Source organism: Melozone crissalis, unplaced genomic scaffold, assembly GCF_028551555.1.
Source record: "Melozone crissalis strain CALT ecotype California unplaced genomic scaffold, PUWL_Pcris_2 ptg000023l_1, whole genome shotgun sequence".
NCBI lineage: Eukaryota > Metazoa > Chordata > Aves > Passeriformes > Passerellidae > Melozone > Melozone crissalis.
In genome coordinates, this window is record NW_026535801.1 from 24,885,829 (window position 1) to 24,909,331 (window position 23,503).

Genomic DNA, 23,503 nt, shown 5'->3' on the forward strand with positions numbered 1-23,503 from the left:
AAGTGCCTGCCTCTCACTCCAAGGGACAAAACAATTACAAGAGCCATTGATGTGATGACTGTCTTTTATAGCATGTGATTTGGAGCATTCGTCATAGAATGCCAAAACTGGCGGTGCGTTTTCTTGGTGAAATACTGAGCACCATGTGAACAGACTTGAAAAAGGCAGATGGTAAACAGTGGAAGTACTTCTATGTATGTGTAATTTGCAGTATTTTCAAATATAAAGCAAAGCTTTCAAACAGTTGAATCACAATAAGAGCTTAAGTATGATATTACCAGTTTCAGGTTCTGGCTTTATCTTAAATATACTCAGTTGGTCTGTTTGTTCTCTGGCTAGCATACATATTCGATGACACTCTTCTTTCATGTCCTGGAAAATAGTCTCCAGATTCTCTCTGGAAGATCAAAATTGTAAATTAAAGAGTCAACCAATTCAGCTTGTTGTGACCTTTAATCTAGTCACACCCACAAACGAGAGAAAAACAATAGTATAATCTACTTTTCTTGGATATCTTGTTCCTCAACATATGTATACATATTTTTTGTTCTCAGTAAAAGCAAGCAGAAAAAAGAAAAGGAAATGTTGTCAAAGAGTTGTTTAGTCATATCATACACATATATATCTGAACATAGGAACTGACCCTGCAAGGACCACCCCCAAAAATCCAGCGTTTCAGTTCTTTTAGTGTTTCAGGTATTTTGTGGAAGAGTTTATCTTTCCCAAGGGTACTGTTTCCGCCTCAGTTCTAGGGAAAATAAGATGCTGCCACTATGAACATTGTTTGCTGTCATTGCCAGTGCACTCCAGACTGCAGAAGAAGGAACACACAAGCATTTGTTATGGCTCTTTCCTTCTCTGTCTACCTGGCATTTTGGGGAGGAGTTTGTCAACTCATGCCCTCTGGTTTCATATAATATGATATAACTTTCCTTTTATTCTGAGACATTTATTATATTATATATTTTCCAGAGTATCATATGGGAATCTGATATTTAGTTATCTGCACTGAGAATGGTAAAAATAGTTCATGCTGGTGTGAGTTTCTGCAAAGGCACTGTTATTTAGTTACCGATGCTTCCATAGAATTCCACTGTGGAATTCTGATAAACTTGCTGAGTAATTTATATTTTTAAACACAATATAATGGATTTTATAAAATGAACTTCAAAGATGAAAAAGTGAAGTTGTGTTCTCTTTTGCATCTTTTCATCAAAAGATCTCAAAAAGGATTTTTCTTTAATCCGGTGAATTGCCTTTTTATTGCTTATTCATACAGCAATCTGACTGTGTTCCTACTTCTGTTGTGTTTCTCTTTCTGAAGACACAAATGTCTATTTGTATCTCATTTGAAAAAAAGATGTACAGAAGTAGTTAAAATTATTACTGTTAACACGTTCTGATGATTTTCCAGAAGTTTTGATAAATAAGAAATAGAAAAAAAAATAAAGGTTCTATTCAGAACTTTAAAATACAGCTATGATTAGATGAAGCAGTCTTAATTTGCTAGACATTTGTGATACTATAATCTTAATCTATAAGATTACCAGCAATCTTACCAGTCACATACCTCCTTCCAAGAAAACAGTAAAGTAAGGAAGCTATTTGAGAGCAGAGGGACAGAAGACAGGTAAAAGTTTTTAATTTTTTAGATATAAATCAAAAAGACAAGTCTTTCTCACATTACAGTCTTATTTCCTCTCTTTCTTATCATAAAAAGAGTGGTGAGCCAGACTAAAGATCCATGTGGTTCACCTAGCCTAAGTATGGGAGTGGTCAAAAGCAGATGCCTAGGCAAGAGAATAAAAAGAAAGCAAGAAATTGATACTTTCCCTTAATAACTCCCCTAATCTCACCTTAGAGAATCTTCTATTTGACCGCAGCAAAGTTGTTAAAAGTGGCATTACTGGCCATCCTATAAAAAATACAAACCTAAGACTTTGTTCAATATTTTTCTGAAATCACTGGCAGAAGAGGAAATCTACAGCTTTTGATGCCTTGGTCATAGCAGGGGCTTGCTGCCTTCAGCTTACAGATAAACTTCATTTCAAACTATCCCATTTAGGATGGATCAGGCCAAGAATTATTTCTTCATGCTGCCTATCAGAGAGCTTCCTGGAAGCACAGCAGGCTCTGTGCTGTGCTGCCATCAGTTAATCCATAATGGCTGTACATTCCTGCCCCAAGAGTTAATGCAAGGCAGTGAATGCTTATGCAAACCCCAGCATTAACACCCACCGCCGCCGTTTCCTGGAGTTTAACCTCCTGCTGAACCGAGTGGATATCTTCCTCCCTCCCAGCTTAGCCCTCCATACTTGTAAAGCCCCAGCTATGCTTCCACATAGCTGCTGGCTCTATTATCTTCCTACATTAACTCTTTGACCTTTGATGCTGTCCCCTCCCTACTCCCTGCCCAGCCAGTTCTTAATGCACTGTGCAGAAAAGAGGGCAATAGCTGGCCTTATTCAATTGCAGAAAAGCTAAAAGCAAATTTGAAAAATGCTGCAGAAGTATTTACCTTTCAGGTGAAATACCAGAGATCCCTAGAGATAATTCAGGCTTATCTGGAACAACTTTCTTACTTTTCACCTTGAAGTAAAAGATGAAAATATTGAGCACGTTAGCATATTAATTTTGCGCTTCACCTTGATATGAATAAAAATGTCATGGAGTCCTTCACCTAGTCCTGTTGAAAGCTCTCAAAGCATTGTCAAAATGACAAAAGCAGCTTGTGTGAAATTCCCAGTTTCTTTTAGGTTAACTTATTAACTCAGTGTGGCATTTCTCTGCTCATACTCCCTTGAAACGGAACTAGTTCTAAGAATATTGCTTGATTGTAATTAGTTTTCAGTCATGTATAAGGTAAGGTTCAGACTTTTGTATAAGCTTGTTACCAAGCTATTTTACCTCTTAAAAATCAATTTATCCACTGAAAATTTCAATGAACACATCGGAAGCTAATATGTCAGGAGTTCTAGCAGTTTTTAAAATAAGTTATTAACTTTGACTACCACCGTGTGGTTCACTCCAGTATTACATAGTTTTACATCTGCCAGGCATTAAGGGAAGTTTTCATAATAACCAGTCACTAAGCTGCAGTTCCACAAGAGCTGCATTACCAGATGGCCCGAGTAGTTCATATGTGCTCCAAGTCAGACACGAACTTGAGCACGCCTGCCAAATCAGCTGATTTCAAAGATGTGTAAGCTCAGAAATCTGTATAAGCTGATCCATTGCCGATAACCACAGGCATGTCTTACCTGTAAGGCTGAAGTGCAGCTGCAGCTCCTGTAGATTCATTTGAGCTGCCTTACATCCAGCAACACAGGATACAAATTCTTGCTACAGTAAACTAAGCAATGCTTAGGAGGTCTAATAGCAACAAGTTCTGTGTTGCTGTGCTCTTATGCTCACCTGTGTTCACTTTAAATTAGGCAGCTAATATGTGTATCCGTGGTTAGATTCACATCAATGACTGCACTCTAGCTATCCCACAAGGACAGAATAGCACCCTGGATGCTATTCTGCAATAAAAATAGGGAGCTAATCTGGAGTTTTGACAAATATGATAATTTTCAATACATACCATAAAATAATTAACATACCAACTAACCAATAAGTATTTAATGGTGTTCCCTATGTGCTTTGTATAATTTGACAATTTCCTAGTAATTATAGAATGATGACATTTAAAATAAATTTATCAGAATAATTAGTATGAATTCCAAACATTTCATGTTTGAAAGCAGTAATAATTTACAAATGTTTGTCTTTATTTTATCTCTACTTGGTTTCTTATCTTACCTCCCTTTTATATGTTGGCTTCTGTATACCCTTTTGTGCTTCATTTAATTCTTGCAATTTGCTTTCCAGATTTCTTATTTTATCATCTTGATTGGAAATAATAGATAAAAGCTTCCTTTCCTTTTGATTGCTTTTGTCCTCAAGTTGCTTCAATTTCATGCTCTCACTGTCTAACTGTTCCTAAAAAATAATTTTAGAAACACCAGTACAATTAATAAATTTGAGGCTTGTGGAATATCATTATTCAGCAGTCTATAATAAGCTAAATGTATGTTTTGCATCACAAGTAAGGATCAGTCTTGTTTATTACATTAATAATTTTCAATTGATAGTGAAGATCTTCTACCACTACACATAGCTGTAACTAATCATAGGTGATTACTCAAAACAACTGTATCTTTCTCAAAGTCATATTCGTGTTTATACAAAATCAAGATACTTTCTTGATTCACTTACTATATAATTTACATTAACATTTTATCTATAATATTTTGCATATATGATACATAAAATAGTATTTAATTAATTTCAATCTTATACCATTTTGAACATGTTGATAATTCTGCAAATTGAGCAAACCCAAGAACACAATCACACAATCACACAATCACAGAATCCTAGATTATCTCCAATTGGAAGGGACCCATAAGGATCATTGAGTCCAGCTCCCTGCTCCTCGCAGGACTACCTAAACCTAAACTACAGAATTTAGAGCATTGTCCAGAGAGGCTCATTGCCATGACAGCTCCCCTGGAGAGCCTGTTCCAGTGACCAGCAACGGTCTCAGTGAAGGACCCTTTCCTAATGTCCAGCCTGAGCTTCCCCTGATGTGACTTCATGTCCTGTCACTGCTCACCAGAGAGGAGAGGAGAGCAGCACCTCCCCGTCCACCGCTGCCCTCGAGGGAGTCAACTGCAATGAGGTCACCCCTGAGCCTTCTCTTTTCCAGGCTCAACAAACAAGTGACCTCAGCTGCTCCTCCTAATTCTTGCCTTTAAAACTTTTCACTGTCTTGGTCACCTTCCTCTGGACATGCTCCAATAATTTGATGTCCTTTTTGTGGCACCCAGAACTGCACACAGTGCTCGAGGTGAGGCTACAGCACTGCAGAGCAGAGCGGGACAATCCCATCCCTTGCCTGGCTGGCAATGCTGTGCCTGATGCTTCCCAGGACAGAGTTGGCCCTTTTGGCTGCCAAGGGACACTGTGGACTCCTATCAACTTGCCAGCAACCCAAACTGCAGGTCTCTTTCTGTAGGGCTGCTCTCCAGCCTCTCATCCTCCAATCTTTATATATAACCAGGATTGTATTGCAAATATTTCAGTCCTATAAAGATTTGTGGAATAAAAAGCACTGGCTGCTCCCACTTCGATGATCCATCTAGGAATTCATGGAACTTTTAACTATGTGGGATTTTTGTGGAATAAAGAAGAAAATAACAAACAAAATGTTTTAATATGTTGAAAGATAGTAATTGCAAAAATTTTCAAGAAACAACCAACAGTTAAAAACTGCTACTATGAAAACCTTATGGTTGTTAGTTTATGCAATCTAGGGAACTGTATCAAGTGTCACAGAAAGTGTCCCCAAGCCCCATGATTGTCTCTGCATGAGAAGTAAGCCCAAAGGGTTAACTCTTAAAGAAGAATGTATGAGAATATAGTCTGTAGACAGGTAGGGTAAGATGAAGAGGAAAGGAGCAACCATGTGCTTTTTCAAGATCTTTTGTTTTATTTTCAAATGCAACTTACATAGGGTGAGGTTGTGCATTTGGAGATCAGATGGGTAGGGGCTACCCTGCTAGACAAAGACAGCCATGCAGTCTTTACAGTAAGAGCTTCAATGCAACTCCAGACTTGGGTTGCATCTTAAAGATCCAGATTAAGCCTCTTCTGCTCAGCGACTTCAAAACATTGTCTAAAAATGGCATGTTTCAATCCCAGCAAAACTCCTTAATCCTAACTCTACTATGCTTTGCATTTCTGACAGGTCAAATTCAATTTCTCATCTAAACATAAAGTAAGGAGATACAGCTTCTCCTGTGTTTTCCTTCATAATTTGCTGGAAATCCAAACACCTAGGAAAAAGCTTTCATCAAAGACAGTACTTGCCCTTGAGACACAATTGTATCTTAAGGACAGTAAAATAACTCACTGAGCCTGTGATACAGCATAATTTATCTCTCTGAGACTATTACAGCTCTAATTCACATGTGGGTTTTCAAAGGCCCTCAGGTAACTGGAGACCCTGCAAAAATGGCCAGTAGTTCTCCCCCATTTCTCCTACATCTGCAGGAAGCGAGGACAAGATTTAAACAAGCAGGGAAGAAAGCCACATGAGAAGAGCCATGTTACAGTGAACACATATCAGTACATGCTGATGGAAATCATCATTCCTGTGCACCATCGGGATACCAGGCAAAACAATGGAGAAGCAATTACACCTTTTGGGATCTTTCAGTAACACAACCCTTCATAGCTTGATGATCTTAAGAGTTTCCAATACTGTGCCTGGCAGTTTGCAATGATGTGGTAACCCTTCTAAACTGGCTGAAAATTACAAAGCTAATGCTTGATAAGCTTCATAAACTTTATACATTTTATAAATATGTCACACAGGTCTTTTAAGCATGCTGGTATTAGCTGTCAGCAAAGTGGTCATGTATATATTATGAACAGATCAGTATCTTTTCTTTTGCAGAGGCTTCATAGGATCAGAGGATAATTGAAATTGGAAGGGACTTCCAGGATTCTCTAGCTTCTAATCAAATCAGGATCAGTTACAATGTCTGATCAGGTTACTCAATTTAAACTTGAATTTCTCAAGGATGAAGACTGCACTTTTCCCATGCCTGGCTGTCCTCATGGTGAAATGTTTTCCGCTATGTTCAGTCTGAACCTTTCCTGTTTCATCTGCCCGTTGTCTCTTATCCTCCTGCCATGCACTGATGCCTTAAGTTTTAACTTTCATATTTTCCAGATTCTGCACTGTATTAGTATGTAACTCTGAACTTCATATAAAGTGTTAGCAAGTTCTCTTCACAGTTTTGTTAAACAAAACAATCCTTTTCCAGCCTGAGAACCAAGGACACCTTTGTAGCTTCAGGCCCAAAAAGTGTAAACAATGGCAAATTGAGGAGAGCAGTCTGGGAGGATGGGACTTCATAACCTGAAGCTGTAATTGGATAATTAACCCAAATATGTAAATGGACCAAAACTTAAAAAAGTGTGAAAACTCGTGGTTGGGATCCATCTTGGGCGGAGCCACGGCCCGGCTCTTGGACTGCCCAAAGTGTATCCTTTAAAGGCCTTTTAATAAACACCTACTTTACTCCTTTAACACCGTCTAGCCTCTGTCCTAGGCAGCCTCTCTAGGCATCAACAACACCATTAAGAGCCTGGTTCCATCTGCCTGATAACCTGAATATAGGTATTGGAATGCTATTCGCTTTCCCCAAAGCCACCTTCGGGGAAAGATTGGACAAGAGCAGATTTTGCACCTTCTCATGGGATATGTACTCCAGCCCCCAGTTAGCTCAGTGGGGCTTCTGCTGAACTCACTGTAGTTTGTCAATGTTTTTTCTGTACTGGAAGTCCCTAAGGCCAGTGTATTATTCCAGATGCAGTTCAGTGAACACTGAATAGAGGGAGATACTTCCCTGGGTGTGCTAGCTGTGCTCCTGTTAATACAGCACATGGAGCTGTTGTCCTTCTTTTCTGTCAGGACACGCTGCTGGCTCATGCTCAGCTTGCTGTCTAACAAGATCCCAGCCCTTTTCCAGCAGAGCTGCTCCACAGCCAGTCAGCCCCCAGACTGTACTGCAGCAAAGGCAGGTCCCTTTATTTTTCCCTGATGTGTGCTATTATGGTCTATTTCAGTGGCTTCCTAAAACAAACAAATGGTCAGGTAGTTTCAAGAAAAAACACAATTCAGCTGATGAACTATTCAACTGATGACTACTATAAATGGTCTCAAGGAATATTAACTGTGACTTTTAACAGTTTCCCCACAAACTCATCTTTATTATTGGGTAGAGATAGATTAAACAGATGAAGCAATAGGAGAAAAGGCTTTCAATACCAGAATTTCTTATATCTTATATTAGGGCCTAATCCTGCTGCATACACCGTGCCAGCAGCAAATAACAGCTACATGCACAATATTATCAGCCAGCAAAAAAATCAAATCCAGCTTTCTTTGCATTAAAGACAGGAAACAAAGTGACACTAATGAAGCTGGTATGGACTGGAACATGGAACTCCACAAGACTGCTGCAGTAGCTGCTCTTGGTTACATAAGTAAATGTAGCCCTATAATTTAGAACACAAAGATGGCTACTATATGTCTGCCATTCCTCTGCCTATGTTCTGCACAAAAGAGCTAAACATTTATTGTAGGATGAAGAGTTTTGAAATGTATAACATTTGTATCATTCATCCTTGATACACAGTTTCTTCCTCCTTTTCATGGCACGAGAAACTCTTGACAAACCAATTCCAGACAGTGTTTAATACTGAGGTTCTTGAACCAGCAACATGGGATCATAAGCATGTTTTCTTGTCACAGGAGCTGACTTTAGCTTCATGTCTTATTAAGTTCACGAGGATTCTGATATCTGACTGTTCTAAAAAGTAGAAGCTTGACATCATCTCATCTCTAAGGTTTTTGGTTTGCTGCACAGCTTTGGCTCTGAGACAGTGGCTGGATCCCAGTTCTTCCTACTTAATAAAGTTTAGCCAGGGTCTCAAAACTAGGCAGCAATTCAGGCACCTTTGGTCTTCTTGGGCAGAGGGCTGAAAAATTCTGGTAATGATGTATATAGTTGGGTACTGACCACCAAGCCAATCTGGCCACTCACTTCTTTCAGTGAAGACAAATGTGAACAAAAAAAATCTCAAAGCGTTTTATGACACACAGGCAAGAGACCTTGACAGCAGCATATAAAATACACACGTATGGCCACCTACTAGAAAACAAAGAAAAGATAGCTCCTCCTCCCTCATTTTAAACCTCTGAAATTCAAGCTCTAATCATGCACCTATTACAATCAATTCAGGATTTTTATTGACTTTACTGCAGGACAGAATACAGTCCACTGAAAAATCCCACTGGATTTAGCAAATGACAGTTTCAAAAGGTTTCAATAAACCCAAGCATCTTCTGCCATGGGAGAGACTCTGAATTTCAAGGACAGTGTAGAGGACAATGGCTGTAGGAATAATTTATTTGGTTTAGAGCAGACTGTGGATAGAATATTATTAGAAAAATACAGGCTTTCAAAATAGAATATTCAAACTTCCAAATTTCAGTACCTGACCAATACTTTATGAATTACGCACACGAAAACTATACTGGGTCAGTGACAGGATGGTGGATTTTCAGTTTAAAAGATGTCAAAATATGACATCTGAGGAAAAAAAAGTACAAGAAAACAGGAGACATTCATGATATATCCGTTAATAAATTCCCAGATCTTCTTAGTAATAGTTTCCATCTATTTATTAACTCTCAACAGATGTCTCTTCCACAGAGTTGTCCAATTTTCCCTTGAAGCATGAATTCCACTGGCTTACTGTGGTTTTTTTTTTTTTTTGTTCAATCAAAAGATAGCTTGTGTAGAGACACTGCTGTATATCTTCCCTCATTAATTGCATGGCCAAGACACAGCCAGAGCTAGTACAAGTGTGTGTGCCTCTGCTGTGCTGTCTGGACATTTTTGTATCACTCCTGCCAGATCAGTGCAAGTTTACCAGACACAATGCCAAGCATTATGGTCCTCCTTGCATTGGAAGGATGGTGCATATATACCCATGTGCCTCTGCAGAAGGCAGCCTTTGTCCAGTCAAACATACTCTCCCAAGCTCCATGCTTTTTCCCAGTAACAGGAACAGAGAATAGGCTGAGTCAACCCAACTTTGCATGGGTTTAAATCTCTACACATCCCCTCTAAAAAGACCTTATTTGAATAGCAATGTGCCTGGCTTTAAATGCACCACCATGCAGACAGACTTATACAGTTCATTCTGCATGGAGGTATTTCAGAAATATTTCTGTTCATGGAATAGAAGAAGCAAAATCCAGATGAAATGCCTGCTGCTGAGAGGTAACTGCAGCAATGGGCTACACAAAACAAATATGCAGATAAAGAAAATAACCTACATTGTATTAGGAAAATAGCTCCAGAAATGATGATTCCAGCTTCTCATGCATTGCCTATAATCTCCTGTAGAGATCACATTATTTCCCTGTAAGATGAGCAGGCAACACAGCTTCCTTTCATTCCTAACTCATTATATGACTAGGTTGCTTAAAACTATTGTTCTTTAGTAAGCATTCAGAAAGAAGACTATGAAATACTAGACTTGCACAGTCTTCATGTGCAACCATAAGATCTAATTTTTATCCAGCTCAAGACAGCAAACTGCAAAAATAGGCAAAGATGTTCCATCAAAGAATTAACCCTTCAGCTGTGTTTTAATGCAAGTAAGTGCAAAGATAAGGAAAGAAATGACATCTTATAATTACAGATTCTGGTGTAGAAAAAATATAAAAAGACTTTATTTTAAATAGAATAGGAGTGTATAGAAATATTTGCCGGCAGTATGTTTAAAATGTTTGCAAAGGCTTAGTCTCATATAAGATTCCTTCAGGATAGCTAAGTAAGCACCAGTAATTCAATGAAATTACTTTTGGATCTAATGGAATTGCATTTCTGATAAAAAAATGTGTTTCTCTGAATTTATCACAATTAATTTGTTTGTAGCTTAGGAAATAAATCCTGAAATTGACTCTTTAATTCTAATGCCTGATTTCTCACAAGGGTCTTTTAAAGACCCTTAGGAAATCTCTGCTATAGAGATTCACATTCACAAATAAGAGACTTTATGTTACAAGTCAGCTCTCAAAAACCACAGTGAGATGACTTACAATAAGAACAATGCCACTTTGTGCATTTCTGTCACTGTCTTTTCTCAACATGTAAAATCCATTCAAGGCATTTCCCAGCTATTCTGGGCTATTACTTTATTCTCATTGCTGTTACACTCAATAGGCTGTAGTGAAAATCTTTATGTTACTTCAATGAGGAGAGGCAGAAAAGACATCATCTTAACACTGGCTATTTAAAAAACCCAAACAAATCAGCATCTCCCGAGCAATGGATTGTTCACTTCCCACTCCACAACTTTTGGAGTGCAGATTCTCCATTTCTTGCAAAAACACAGAGACCGTTTGCAATGTGAAATGCTCTTGTAAGAAAGAAAAAGCCCTTTTATGGGTTTTGCCAAGTTAAGAAATAAATAATCAACTAAGCTCCTGCTTTATGGTCAAAACTGTTCTACAGAGCTTGATGGCCAAACAGAGATTTCTCTGGGAAGGACCAAAGATAATGCTTAGTTCACCTAAACAGGCTGCAGTGGCACAAAGCTCATGCACTTCATGCGTGGTGTCTTATCTTCTTTTAGCCAGGGTCGGGATTAATGCATGTGATGGCATTTCTTGTTCTGTTCAAAGGCACCCGTAAATACCTCACTTATCTTTTAGGTTCTCACAGCACAAAAGTGAACTTACTGCAGGTGACATACCTTTAGGAGTTTTTCTCTTTGCTTTGCTATATTCAGTTTTTCAGAGAGCTGCCTGAAAGGTAAGTTGGATGTTTCAATGTCTTCATGCATCAGAATGTAAGGATGTGCATTGCCTTAAAGAAAAAAAAAAGCCACTGACTATTGCTGCATTTTTCACGGTCAGCTTCTAAGTAAAAGCAAAATTAAAAGAAGCTAGACTCCTAGCTTCTTTATAGACTTCTTTATGTTCTTTGAGCAAGCCTTCATATTAAACAAGCAAGGGATGCTAAATTCTGTGGTTAGAGACAATGCAAGACTAAATCGGCAATAAAGAAATGTACATGTACTCTTAGAAATAAAAGTCAGCCACTTTGCTAGTATTTATGAAAACCAGGAGTGTTAGGCTAGTGTGAATAAATATTTAATGAGCATGGCAGATTAACACATGGTTACTTTGACTCTTTTCTCTTATTTGTGTAATACAGTCAAACAGTGAAAAATTATCCATCAATGACTATTTGATCTGAAAGAGAATTACCTGCTTATAAAGTTCTGCTTATGCAGTAAGATTAGCATCACAAGATTCATCTAACATAAAAGACATACAGTCATACCACTCACATCTAGAACAACCCAAGATATACTTTTTAACAGGTAAGTGTAAAAATAATTATCTAACAATTAAAAAAAATGTAGCAAATGATTTGAACCCATATTTTCATAACTTTTATTGGCTTCAGTGTAAGTAGATTCAACCTCTATAGAAAATCTCACAATTTCTTGAAGAGGATAAAGAGAGACCCCAGAAGTGTTGAATTTTATAAATAGATCTTGAAACGGCACATTTGTGTTAACTCTCACATTCACAGGAAAGTATGATACTCATTTGAAATATGTATATTGTAAAAACTGAAGCAACAAAGTCAGAACTATTCATCAGTGCAACACAGCATAAAAAGCAATCATGTGCAAACTGGAGTACATACCTCTATTAACATTCAGAGCAGCCAACTGTGATTTCAGTTTTGCAATAATGCTGTTTTGAAGCTCTATCTTTTCCTGCTGTTCACGTATTTGCTGCATGTAGTTTTCTGTCTGCAAATATAATTTAATTAGCATTAATCTTATTCTGTTTTGACTAGGGGTCTCCTATTTGGCATATAAAAAGCAGCTCTGATTTTTAAAGATAACAGTAGTTGTGGTTGTCTGAGTAAAAACCTTTGGCAAGTCCATCTTTTTGTAGAAAAGGTATTATAGGAAACAACCTCTGAGTTTTAATAACTATTTCAGCTGTGGCAGTTGTAAAAGGTAACTTTTAAGTTAGGATTCTTCATTTAGAGATGTAGAATACATTGTGCTCAAATTAAAATTTGAGTATTCTTCAGAATGCTTTTCAGTTTATCTATAGAAAAAAGTAATTTTCCCCTGCATATTTTCTAACAAATAATATAAAAATAGGCTTTTAAAAATTTAGATTTTAGATGGAAAATAACAACATCGTTTATTTCATACAACAAATACTCTGTAAACCATTTTGACTGCCTATGAACAGTTTTGTACATTTCTTTGAATGTAGTGGACTAGTTTTTCTAACCTACATAATGGGGCTGGGGAGGAAGGTAAGCAAAAAGCCCCATCCTTTGTCTCCAATACTACAACTCATGCTATAAAAGGCCAAACAGGCTCCTTTAATAATACTGCTTGTATTTCATCAAACTGTAAATTTTGCTAGACAGTCCATTAAACAAATGAATGGCCAGGTGGCAGGAAGTTGCTAATATTCGAAACTATTATTTCATTAGCACATGCCTAATGCTGCAGTTACAGCAGTGCTAAAAACAAGCAAGAAAACTTGTGAAATCCCAACAAGAAAACTTTCAGGAATGCACTGAATTTTTCTGCAATTAGGAATATGTCTATTACTGAAGAGGTCACCACCTGCCACCATCTGGGACAAGTCTCAGCATTGTTTTCATGTCTATTCATAGTTTAGCCATAGTGCTATCTAATTCTCAAATCTCAGCCACATTTAAATTCTATACCCTCCTACTGTCCGTTCTGTTTGTCTGTAAAGCAGGCAGGAAAAAAAATCTACAAGCAAAATTGATTTGAAAAGGCCAGGTAGTAGTTGTGCTATGAGATGATTTTTTTTTTGTTGTGCTTAAAAAAAAAAAAAAAAAAGTGATCAAAGAGCAGTACACTCCAGCAGCTATAAGAGACCTCATGAAGCAGAAAAATCACTGAGAACCAAATTGAAAATGTACAACAGCAATGTCTTGTCAACACTTCTGTACAGAGCACAGACATGACAGCTAAAACAGACAGAAGAGAAGATGCTTTTGACAGCCAGTGTGCACAAATTATTCCTTGAGTCAGATGGCAGCAACAAGTTACCAACTAGAAGATCTGCATGACAACCAACCATCCATCTGTATCAAACACCATCTGGCCGAGATGACTCTGGCTTCTGTGTGCTTGACATGGCTCCCAGCTCTAGAGACTGGCAAAACAAGTGGCCTATCGGTAACTTAAGTAGTAAACTGTTAACAACAGCATGGTGGACAATCCAACAGTGTGTGGAGGCCACACAATGAACAGAGGAAGTTACTAGAGTAAAGCACTGTACAAAGGTCATTCAAAAAACAGAGGAGTTTGGTTCAAAAAAAGCAACAAAAATAATAAAACCCAAGTAATTTTAGTATCAACTCTTCTTGAAAAAAATATTTTTGTTCCCTTTTGAAATCATAAAATTCAACTGAAAGTTTGATTAGGACAAAGATTTAAACTGGTAGTAATCCTTTACCAAAGGCTTTAGATTTTTAATTTCTGAACCAGTGAAAATGCAGAAAGCAATCTTGCAAGCATTTAGTTCACTTAGCAGTGATGATCTCACACTTCTCTGGCTTTCTTGTCTGGATCTTGGAAGGACTATCTCATCTTGCACTCAATGCCTTGTTTCTTGTTCAGAAGATTCTTTCATGTAGTTTTAGATTATTCAGGAGTATTAACTGGCTTTTCTTCAAATAGTTAATAGCTCACCCTAAGAGACAGAATTTAAAAGATCCCTAAACATTCTAAAATGTCTTGCTTTTTGTTAATTAGTTGAAATTTCAGCACAAAAATCACACTACTTATGCTTGTTATGTAAAGAGACCTCTACAGATTTACACCAGCACTGCTGCAAGACTATGAATAGAGACAGACTGTACAGTGGATGATTGCACACATGACTGACTTGAAATGTGTTTGTTCTGTGATGCCTTGGCGAGTTAATTTTGCCATGCAAGGAGATAGCAAGATTGGACCCAGATATCAGAATATTCTCTATTAGATCCTTCCCTGCTTCCAATTCTACTACTGCTCCATAACTTGACATGGAATATGGCTCATTGGCCCCTGAGCTAAGTCCCAGCCTACCAGCTCTACTGAGTATCAGAAAGTCCTGTAGCAATGAAAACATTCAAGCTTTCCTGTAACAGAGGTTCCATTGCTGGGCAGAATATGTATGATAAAAAAACTATGACAAAGCCCAAACCTGATAGCTTTGAAATATGCTGTCCTACTTGAGAAGTTCCAGAGGAGTTTTGACTGAACTAACGTTTTCTGCAACAGACTAACTAAAACTTCAAATGTGCTTCTTGGTGGTCAGAATGCCTCCAGAAACTTTCTGTTACTCCATTAATGAATAAATGTACTGGTTATTTTTAAAAGAGGAATACTTATTCTAGCAACTTTCAGGTACATTTGTCACAAAGATTGTTTAATTTAAGCTATTTACATTAATAATATAAAAAATTATTTTTTAAGAGTGCAAATTAAATTCCAAAATCTACTTTGTTAAAGTAAGGAAAATTTTATATACATTTTTGCTGCATTTACTTCATTAACCCTCCAAAACAGACAACACTTTTCCAACCTTTAAAACTATAAAAAATACAAATAGAAATTCTAAGGTCAAAAACCAGAAACCCACCTACTAAATTCATAGCCTAGTGACTTGCTTTGCTGTGTATTGACATGGTTTCATAATGGCAATTTCCAACTTTAACAGATGCACTAAAGTGTACATAGTTAAAGTGAAACTGGTATCTACATCTACTACCATCCCCCATGGGAAGGATGGCTTTAAAGATGGAATTTAGCTTCCGACACCTACTTTTTGCTGTAGTTCTTTCACAGCATGGTCCCTCTCCATGCATGCCTGTCGATAGGCTTCATAAGCTTTGTTAAGCTGCTCTCCAATGTTTTTGTCCATAGTTCCCAATGTTGTTTCATCACATGGTCAAGTTAACAGACCTGAAAAGTAATCAGAAGGAAAAAGAACACTAAGAAACAGCAGTATATAACTAAAAGTCATATATAGCATGACTTGTACCACTGTTGTATTCAACTGATACATGCAGTATATCTGACCATTAACAGCATAACTTGAACTATAGCTCTGTTCACCTCAATGTTTAATTTTATGTCCAGGGATGGGTTTAAACAACAGACAAATAAAAGTAGCTTAACTCTTAGTCCAATTCTGGATGTATAGAATGTATAAATGTATCTTTAATTCCAGTGTTTAAGATTAAGACTTAAAATTGGTGCAGATTACCAGTTACCGGATTTTATACGATCTCCAAAAGTTTAACATTTGCATAATTGTGAAATAAAGACAGCATTAATGAGCAAAGCTAAACTCAGCTTTTTGCATTTTGTGGAAAAATCATGCTATGGAAAGCCAGTGTCCAGAGACAGAGTCCTGCAACTTGATTAGAATAAAGGGAGGGAGAGTCCCTGGGGCACATGCCCATGGGGTTTTCTCTCAGTTTTGGACGTGCAGCCTCCTTTTATCCTGAACTCCCGGCCACACGTTGCCCCCTTCCTTACCCCACTGGCTGAGGTCTAGGAAGGTACAGCCTTTCCAAACTCCCTACCACATATTCCCCCTTAAACCTGTCATTTTACCCTGGCGTTCAGAAACTCAGGCTTGTAAGGACCCATTTGTCTGTTTCAGGATTCAAACTGTCTGGGCTGTGCAACAAACTTGCCGGAAGTTGGTAAAGACATTAAGATCCATTTCAAAGATCTTAACATCCATACCCTCACCCATGGAATTGTTTGTAAAAACATTAGCACACATCTTTCCCATCAGCATTCAGAAACAAAAAGATAAAAACTCAATTAGGTCACAAAAACCTATCCCATTCTGTGCTAAATTTGAAAATATCAAAACAAGCTGCCCTTAGGTAGAGTTAAAACATCTTTTATCTAAAAATCAATGATACCAACCAGTACAAATTATCAAGACTTGGACCTTTTTATCCAATATTATGAACTTTTTATGCTTTGTGTACAATTTCAGTAACAACTGCCAAAACTACAGCTATCAACTTTGACACATGAGACTAGAACACTACTAAATGTCAGACTCCAATTTCAAGAACTTTGCAAACACAGGCCATTTGCTTCTACAGTAATATATGATACTAATTTTAAAATCAAAATTTAGCATAATGCAAGTACAATGGAGAACAAGTTAGTCAAGTCTCAACCCCCACCCCAGAGCAAAAAAAAATAGCAATTTCTTCTCTCATCTATTTCTTATTTAAAGCAGCGTGGACTGCCACTATCATCTCTCACTACCTCCCGGGATTATGCATAAACCACAAATACTATTAAAGAAAGTGACATGAGGATAAACCCAGCAAGAAGAGTATAAGGGTAACTTGCCTTGGACACTGCTCAAAATTCTGAAGATTGCAGCTTGATGATTTTGTTCATGTTTCCTTGCTTTTGAATATATTCCCTATCATAGGGCTTGAATACACAAAGGTGGTCTAATTTTTCTAAAAGGTTCAAAAGACTACTGTATGAACATCACACTTTTTTGTCCTGCAAATTTTATTTTACTGGTATGTTCTGACAGGAAAAGCAATTGTATCTCACCTCTGGGTTGGCTGTACTTCAATAGCAGCAAAGCAAATTCTTTAACGACTTGGAATCTTTTAGGGATCCTTTGATGTCATAAATGTTACTGAAATCCAAGTTTACAAATTTTGCATAAAAGGCCTACATTGTTTCACATGAAAGGCTTTGTTTGTTTGACTTGTTTTGTTCAGTAGTTTATAATCCCCAACAGTGCATAGTGTCTCAAAGCATTGTTAGTAACACAGGCTACTTCATCCACCTCCTTCCTCCCTGAAATGGTATCCCTTCAATAAATGGAATATTCATGCTCATATCTGGGGCACACCTTTGACTAAATGGGTAGGCTTTCTTTCCTTTTCAGATGGAGGACTGTTCTGTGTAGTTCAATGAATAAAATCAGATATTATATTTGCCTTCAGGGACAGGTGCTAAACTGCAGAGAGCATTGTTATAGCTGAAAGTGACTGAAAGCGTTTTCTCACAATCTTTAAAATCTTGTGAAGTTTGCATCAGTATTGATTTTGTACTTGTCTGAAATCCTCCAATGTTAACAACTTGCCTAGTAAATGGCATGTCCTGTACATATGAGATAACTTCAAAAAATGACTACAATGGGATCTAAAAAACTATGTTCAGCTTCTAATGGAGAGAATAGGGCTCAGCTCCATGTGACTCACAGTTCACAGAAAATGAAGGTTTTAATTTCATTCATGCAAACTCAAATCTCCATTTGAACAGCAGTATTTAAAACTTATACCTGATTTCCAGCCTTTTAGTCATTCATTGTAAATGGGAATATTAACAAACAGTGATTCTGTCATTTGGGCTGATGGTATCAAAAGTAATTGATCCAGCAGAGAGAACTGATTTTCTACTTTGGATGGAAAAATAATTTACTGGTAGCTCCCTAAACTTCAGACTCAATGCAAAGAAAGGTCAATGAAAGTCATTACTAGTGACACTTTAAGATGGCACTGTAACTAGAAGAATTGGTCCTATATTTGCCCCATACCCCAGACATTCTTCTTTGATCCTACCCTTCCCTTTCTTCCAGCAGGAGCAACCTTTCTGTAAATTGTATCAGCAAACCAATCCAGTTTAAAACTAAACACTAAATGTATTTTTGCCGCATTAGTTTTAATGCAGGTCAGATCCACAGACCACTTCAAATGGCACGGTAACACAAGGGAGCCTGCACAGGGACAGAAATCAGCAATACGCAGACAGAGCTGTGTTCAACAGCAGCACTGTTTTATGTGTTTGAATTGTAACACGAAGTCACAGTTGTGTAACAGTGTCACAAGTCTGCACTAAGGATAGGCCAGCCTTCCCACACCTCTGGCCGCACATTTTTGCTGCTTACTGGTCCCGCTATCAGTACTTCTATGCTACACAGCTGAGTATGCCAAAGTAGCTCCTTACTTCCTCAAAAAAGCAACAACAAACCCCCTAAAAAAATCAACCTCGGAATTAAAACTGGAGCTAGCTCACTGCAAGGCTGCTGGAGCACTACTACCAGCACAAGGAGGCAGTGGGAACATGCGACTAGCCGTGGGCAGGACTGCCGCAGTCTACATTTAGATTGGATTAAACTACTCTGTAGTCACACCCCGGGTTGCCTGCTGCTGGAATAAATAACTGCTTCTTATGTTATCTGTCTCATATCCAGAACTCCTTGCAGTTAGAAAAACTGGCTCATTTTCCTGCTTCTCCTCCATAGGCATCAATATTTATCAGGGAATTTGCCAACTGTTCCTTGTCATTTACCCTTCTCCCTGCATCCAATGAAGAGGAAAAAACTCCCTCCCAACACCCCTAAACCCCCCCCCCCAAAAACCAACAAACAAAAAAAACCCAACCCAAATATCCCCACTATTTTAATCAGTTATGATTAGTTATGCTGTATCCAAATGGCAGCTGGAACATAATTCAGCTCAAAGCTGACAATCCTGATCTTCAGCACCTTACATTGTGGATATTCATTAGATCCCAAAGGCTTTCACAATCATTAACAGCAATATATAGTCAGCAGAAATGCAGCACTACAAAATGCTGCATTTATTCAAAGAGGGTCAGAATTAAGACATTAGTTACAGAAGTTGTCCTGCAAGTGTGAATACCTGTGAGTGCTATGCTGCTGGAGCTATGGCAATGACAACTGGAATTTCATATTTGAGTAAAGACTTGTACACTGGATAACCACTGGATACACCTAATGTTTAAGACAAACTTCTAAGTAAACAACAAATGAAATCTGCAGATTATATAAAATACTTGCTTAAAATCAGAAATATTTTGCTTATATAGGTGGGGGGAAGAAAAGTAGTAATATGCATTTTCTTAATCAAATGCCAAAAAAGCTCCAACACAAAGATTAGCAACATATTTCTGCTGCAGTCCCAGCTCACAGCTCACGAGAGTTTTCATACTAGTTTTTATATTGCCTCTATTGCCATACTATTTTCATATTGCCATTAAATTGTGAAACAAAGGTTTTAGCTAATCATGTGCATATGCACATTAATTCATAATACACTTTCCTACCTCTCATAGTTTCATGAGAGATGAGAACACAGGGGCCATCCAACCGAAAGTACTTCTCTACATATTTCTGCTCTCAAAACAGATGTTTCAATTGCTATATTTTTAAAGTTACACTGTCATCATCTTGGGAACAGGAACCCTGTTGAGATAATCATTTGTGAGAGACTGAGAGCTCATTGAACTTTTATGTGTTTTGTTTTTTCCCTTATTTTTTTCTGAGTAGACACAATTCCTGCTTTGCCCGACGGCGGGGCGCGTCGTTAACACAGCAGGAGCCCCTGACGGCACAGCAGGGTTAGCGCGGGGCAGCCCCGGTGCGCTCAGGGCTGGGGACGGCGATTCCCGCAGCGCTGGGGCTCGCTCCCCGCGCCGCGCAGCCGCCTCTTCCTGCTCCTGCTCCTGCGCTCGCCGCCCGGGCCAGCGCCTCCCGGCAGCGAGCCCGCTGCTCCCGTCCCCCGATTCCCCGCTCCCGGAGCGCCTCCGCACGCAAGCGACGCGCCCCCGGCCCCGCTCCCGAGCCGGGCCGAGCGGCGTCGAGGGGGAAGCGGCGCCGCCGGGAGCGGGGGGCGGAAGCGCGGCCCGGGAGCCCCGGCTCGGGATCCCCTGGCGCGCACTGCGGCCCCAGGCCGAGCCCCGCGCTCCCGCGGCAGCGCCGGAGCGCGTGCTTTCCAAAGCGACTCAGACTTACGAGCGCCGCACGGAGCCCGCGGCCGCTCCCGGCACAGGGCGCTCGCTCCTGCCCGGGCGCCTTAACCCAGGAACCAGAACCGACTTCCTGCCGTGCCTCTCCCCGCCCTGTGACGGGCGCTGCCCGCGCCGGCCCCGGGTCGGGGCAGGGCAGGGCAGCGGCCGCCGGAGCCGCCGGGTTCGCGCAGGGACGGCGCCTTCCTCGTCCGCCCCGCGCAAGGCTGGGAGCCTGTCCGCTTGCCCCCGGCTGTCGGGCAGTTCCTCTTCAGGCTGCAGAAGACTTCTCAAGCAGCCTCTGCGCTGCTCCCGACGTCCCCAGGCCTCTCCTGTTTCTGTCTGTGATTTGTAAATAACACTAGTTACATTTGTAATATACTTTTCATGCTCACGGTAGTTTCTCTCTGAAGGGTCTGTTGTAGGTTACTAGAGAGGCATTTCTCTGCCTGCGTTTATTTCATGCAGGCAATGAATACTATAAGTAGGAATATAATGGAAACAAACAGTTTTAATTTTGCTCCTGCCTGAAGCCCTTCTCTCTTCAGGTCACATGTATAAGTACAACTTTCTATCCTGACGGTGTGTAGGAGGATGGGAGCTGATGGGAGAACATGAGGCATTTGCTACATACTTGCGCAGGATACCATCGCAGAGCCAGCGGCACAGAAGCAGTACAGATTTTGAGTTAATCTCTGCTGTCTCTGAACCCCAGGGAACATACCCATGCACCCGAGCTGCGGTGTTTGTTCTAGGGCAGAGCTTTTTGCTTTGCCCACTCACCGATCAGAACTTGCATTCCGGCTATTACAACCTATCTACCCTGGGCGCCTGCCCTTGGAAGCTTGGGGACTGAGCTCAAACATAGCCACAGAAAAAGTAGCCAGGTGTTGGTCTCTATGCTCTTTTGAAGATTATTTCTCTTATAATTATTTTATCTTTCCTGCAAAGACTTCAGCAACTCTTTTGGTCTGTTTTGGCCTGTACTAAGGCTAAAGAGACTTACAGGCAGATAGTTTAATGAGCCTATACATATACTTCCTGTTTGGCCATTTTTAAGAGTTTCAGGTGAGGTCCTAATGAACTATTAAGATTCAGAGAGAGTTTGCTCTTTTCGCACATTTTCAAGAAAGGGGAATTCAATTTCCTTTTTCAGAGACAGTGCTTGAGACGTCCAAGTTAAGGTTTCATTCAACGGGGTCTAAAAAAAATAAATTAGGGGGTAGGGAAAAATGTCTATTGTTTCTCTTTTAATTCAACATGTTAAATTTTTAGTCAGTTTTGGCAAGCAGTTATGCTCTTAAAATTCTAATGGATATTCAGCTGAAATATAACCTGCATTTTTAAAATTCAGATCAATAAATGCAATATAATTTAACTGCTGCTGTATTTAAAATGGATAATGTGCAGAAAAGTACAAGTAGGTGTTTTCTGATGATAAACATGCCTCAATTAAAATTATGGCTACCTGAATTCAAATAGCCATAACATGTATACCACCTCTGAAATACTATCATTGCACGTTAGTTGTTTTAGGAGGAAAAATTGTTTATTTAATTCTAGGAATGTACTTAATGTAAATTTGCTGGGAAGGTCTTAAACTCAGCAACTCAAAACTGACGACTGTCTACAAACATGACTTTTCAAATCACATGCATTAATCTCTTGGTGCTTTTTCAGTAATATTCTTTCACAGTAAAACATGGGAGAAGCTGTTTTTTCCTCTCTCTTCATTATTTAGTGCCTTCTTTCTTTACATTTCCTCCCCCAAAACAACAAGGTATATTTTAGAAGCTTTACAGTAACCCATCTTGATAATCTTAGAGACTTCAAACCTTTGAAAAAATTAAACAGAAGAAAAGAAAAATACCCATGAAAATAGTACAAACCCTCTATTTCATAGCTAACTTGATATCTGATCTTTTTGAGCATTTTCTGCTCTACGGTCAATGACTAAATTACTTTTTGTTCTTTTCTTCCTCATCTTGCTTTCTTTTTTTTTGTTTTTCTGCTCCTTCCTCTTCTGTTTCTGTACTCCCTTCCCTACAGCTATTTCAGGAACAGTTTTCTGTATTTCTGCCCCACATCAATATTTCAAACTTTTATGTCATTGTCAAGGCAAGATTGCTTTCCTATATGTAATCCTCACAAGATAGCTGGAAAGAGGCAGCACATATCAGTGTATTAAAAATTATTTAGGATTTTAGGAAACTACTCATCTTAAAAACAGTTGCAGACCACTTATCTTGGATTTGGGAGTGGTGGCGCAGGGCTTCTTGTATTTTAATACTTTATTTCCCTTTGTGTTCAGAGTCAGAGGAAGTCTTACTTTGACTACTTATGCTTAGAAATTTAGAGTGAGAGTTTTTGTTGTTGTTGTTGGTAGGGGGTTTTGTTTGGGTTTTTTTGTTTGTTTTTTTTTCTTGGTGATTGGGAATAAGCAAGTTGATACTTTTTTCATCATGAAAATTCGAGTTTGTGCTCAGTGGGTCAAACAGCCTATTTAAATACTTACATCATGCATATGCAGTTTACTGTTTTACATTACTTCTGAAATGGTGTTTTAACAGGAGTTTTCCTTAGTCTGCTGATGTGTTAACACTGCTCGTTGGTTACACTGCGCTGAGGTCTGGGGAGGAACTCACTGCTTTTGGGAGATGCTGCTGCTGGAGCACCTGGCAAAGGGCTGTAGTTCATCAAAGGTTTCATCTGATTCCTTTTTATGACTCTCTAAGCTTATAAATGCAAATTGGCTTCTGCTAGAAAGAGGTTAAAATGTTTGTTGCAAGTTTAATGTAGCCATTCGTTCAGACGCTAGGTGGCTCACGTCAGATGTTAAACCTTTTCCAGAACTTAGAGACTGTGATCCCAAAGGAGTGTCCTAGGTGCTGAAAGAGTCTCTGTTGCTCTGGGGTGTTTCACCGTTCTTTTAATCTATTGCTGCTTTAACAAAATGTGCTTTAAGAAGCGTGTTTTGATCTTGAAATGCCTTTCC

The 23,503-nt window shown here is 39.0% G+C and overlaps 1 protein-coding gene across 2 annotated transcripts in view; it reads right to left on the minus strand.

Moving 5' to 3' along the window:
* The window catches only part of TANK (TRAF family member associated NFKB activator), a 28,411-nt gene extending 7,775 nt beyond the window's left edge, over nucleotides 1-20,636 (minus strand). The window contains exons 1-8 of one of the 2 annotated variants that reach the window (XM_054278389.1): nucleotides 20,516-20,636; nucleotides 19,828-19,966; nucleotides 15,524-15,663; nucleotides 12,354-12,462; nucleotides 11,389-11,501; nucleotides 3,805-3,984; nucleotides 2,519-2,589; nucleotides 279-397 (exon numbers count right to left, since the gene is read on the minus strand). In XM_054278389.1, coding sequence (XP_054134364.1) covers nucleotides 279-397; nucleotides 2,519-2,589; nucleotides 3,805-3,984; nucleotides 11,389-11,501; nucleotides 12,354-12,462; nucleotides 15,524-15,622 — 691 coding nt within the window. In that variant the 5' untranslated portion in view covers nucleotides 15,623-15,663; nucleotides 19,828-19,966; nucleotides 20,516-20,636. The remainder of the gene's footprint in view (nucleotides 1-278; nucleotides 398-2,518; nucleotides 2,590-3,804; nucleotides 3,985-11,388; nucleotides 11,502-12,353; nucleotides 12,463-15,523; nucleotides 15,664-19,827; nucleotides 19,967-20,515) is intronic. The other variant, XM_054278390.1, reaches the window with a different exon arrangement.
* Nucleotides 20,637-23,503: the final 2,867 nt, after the last annotated feature.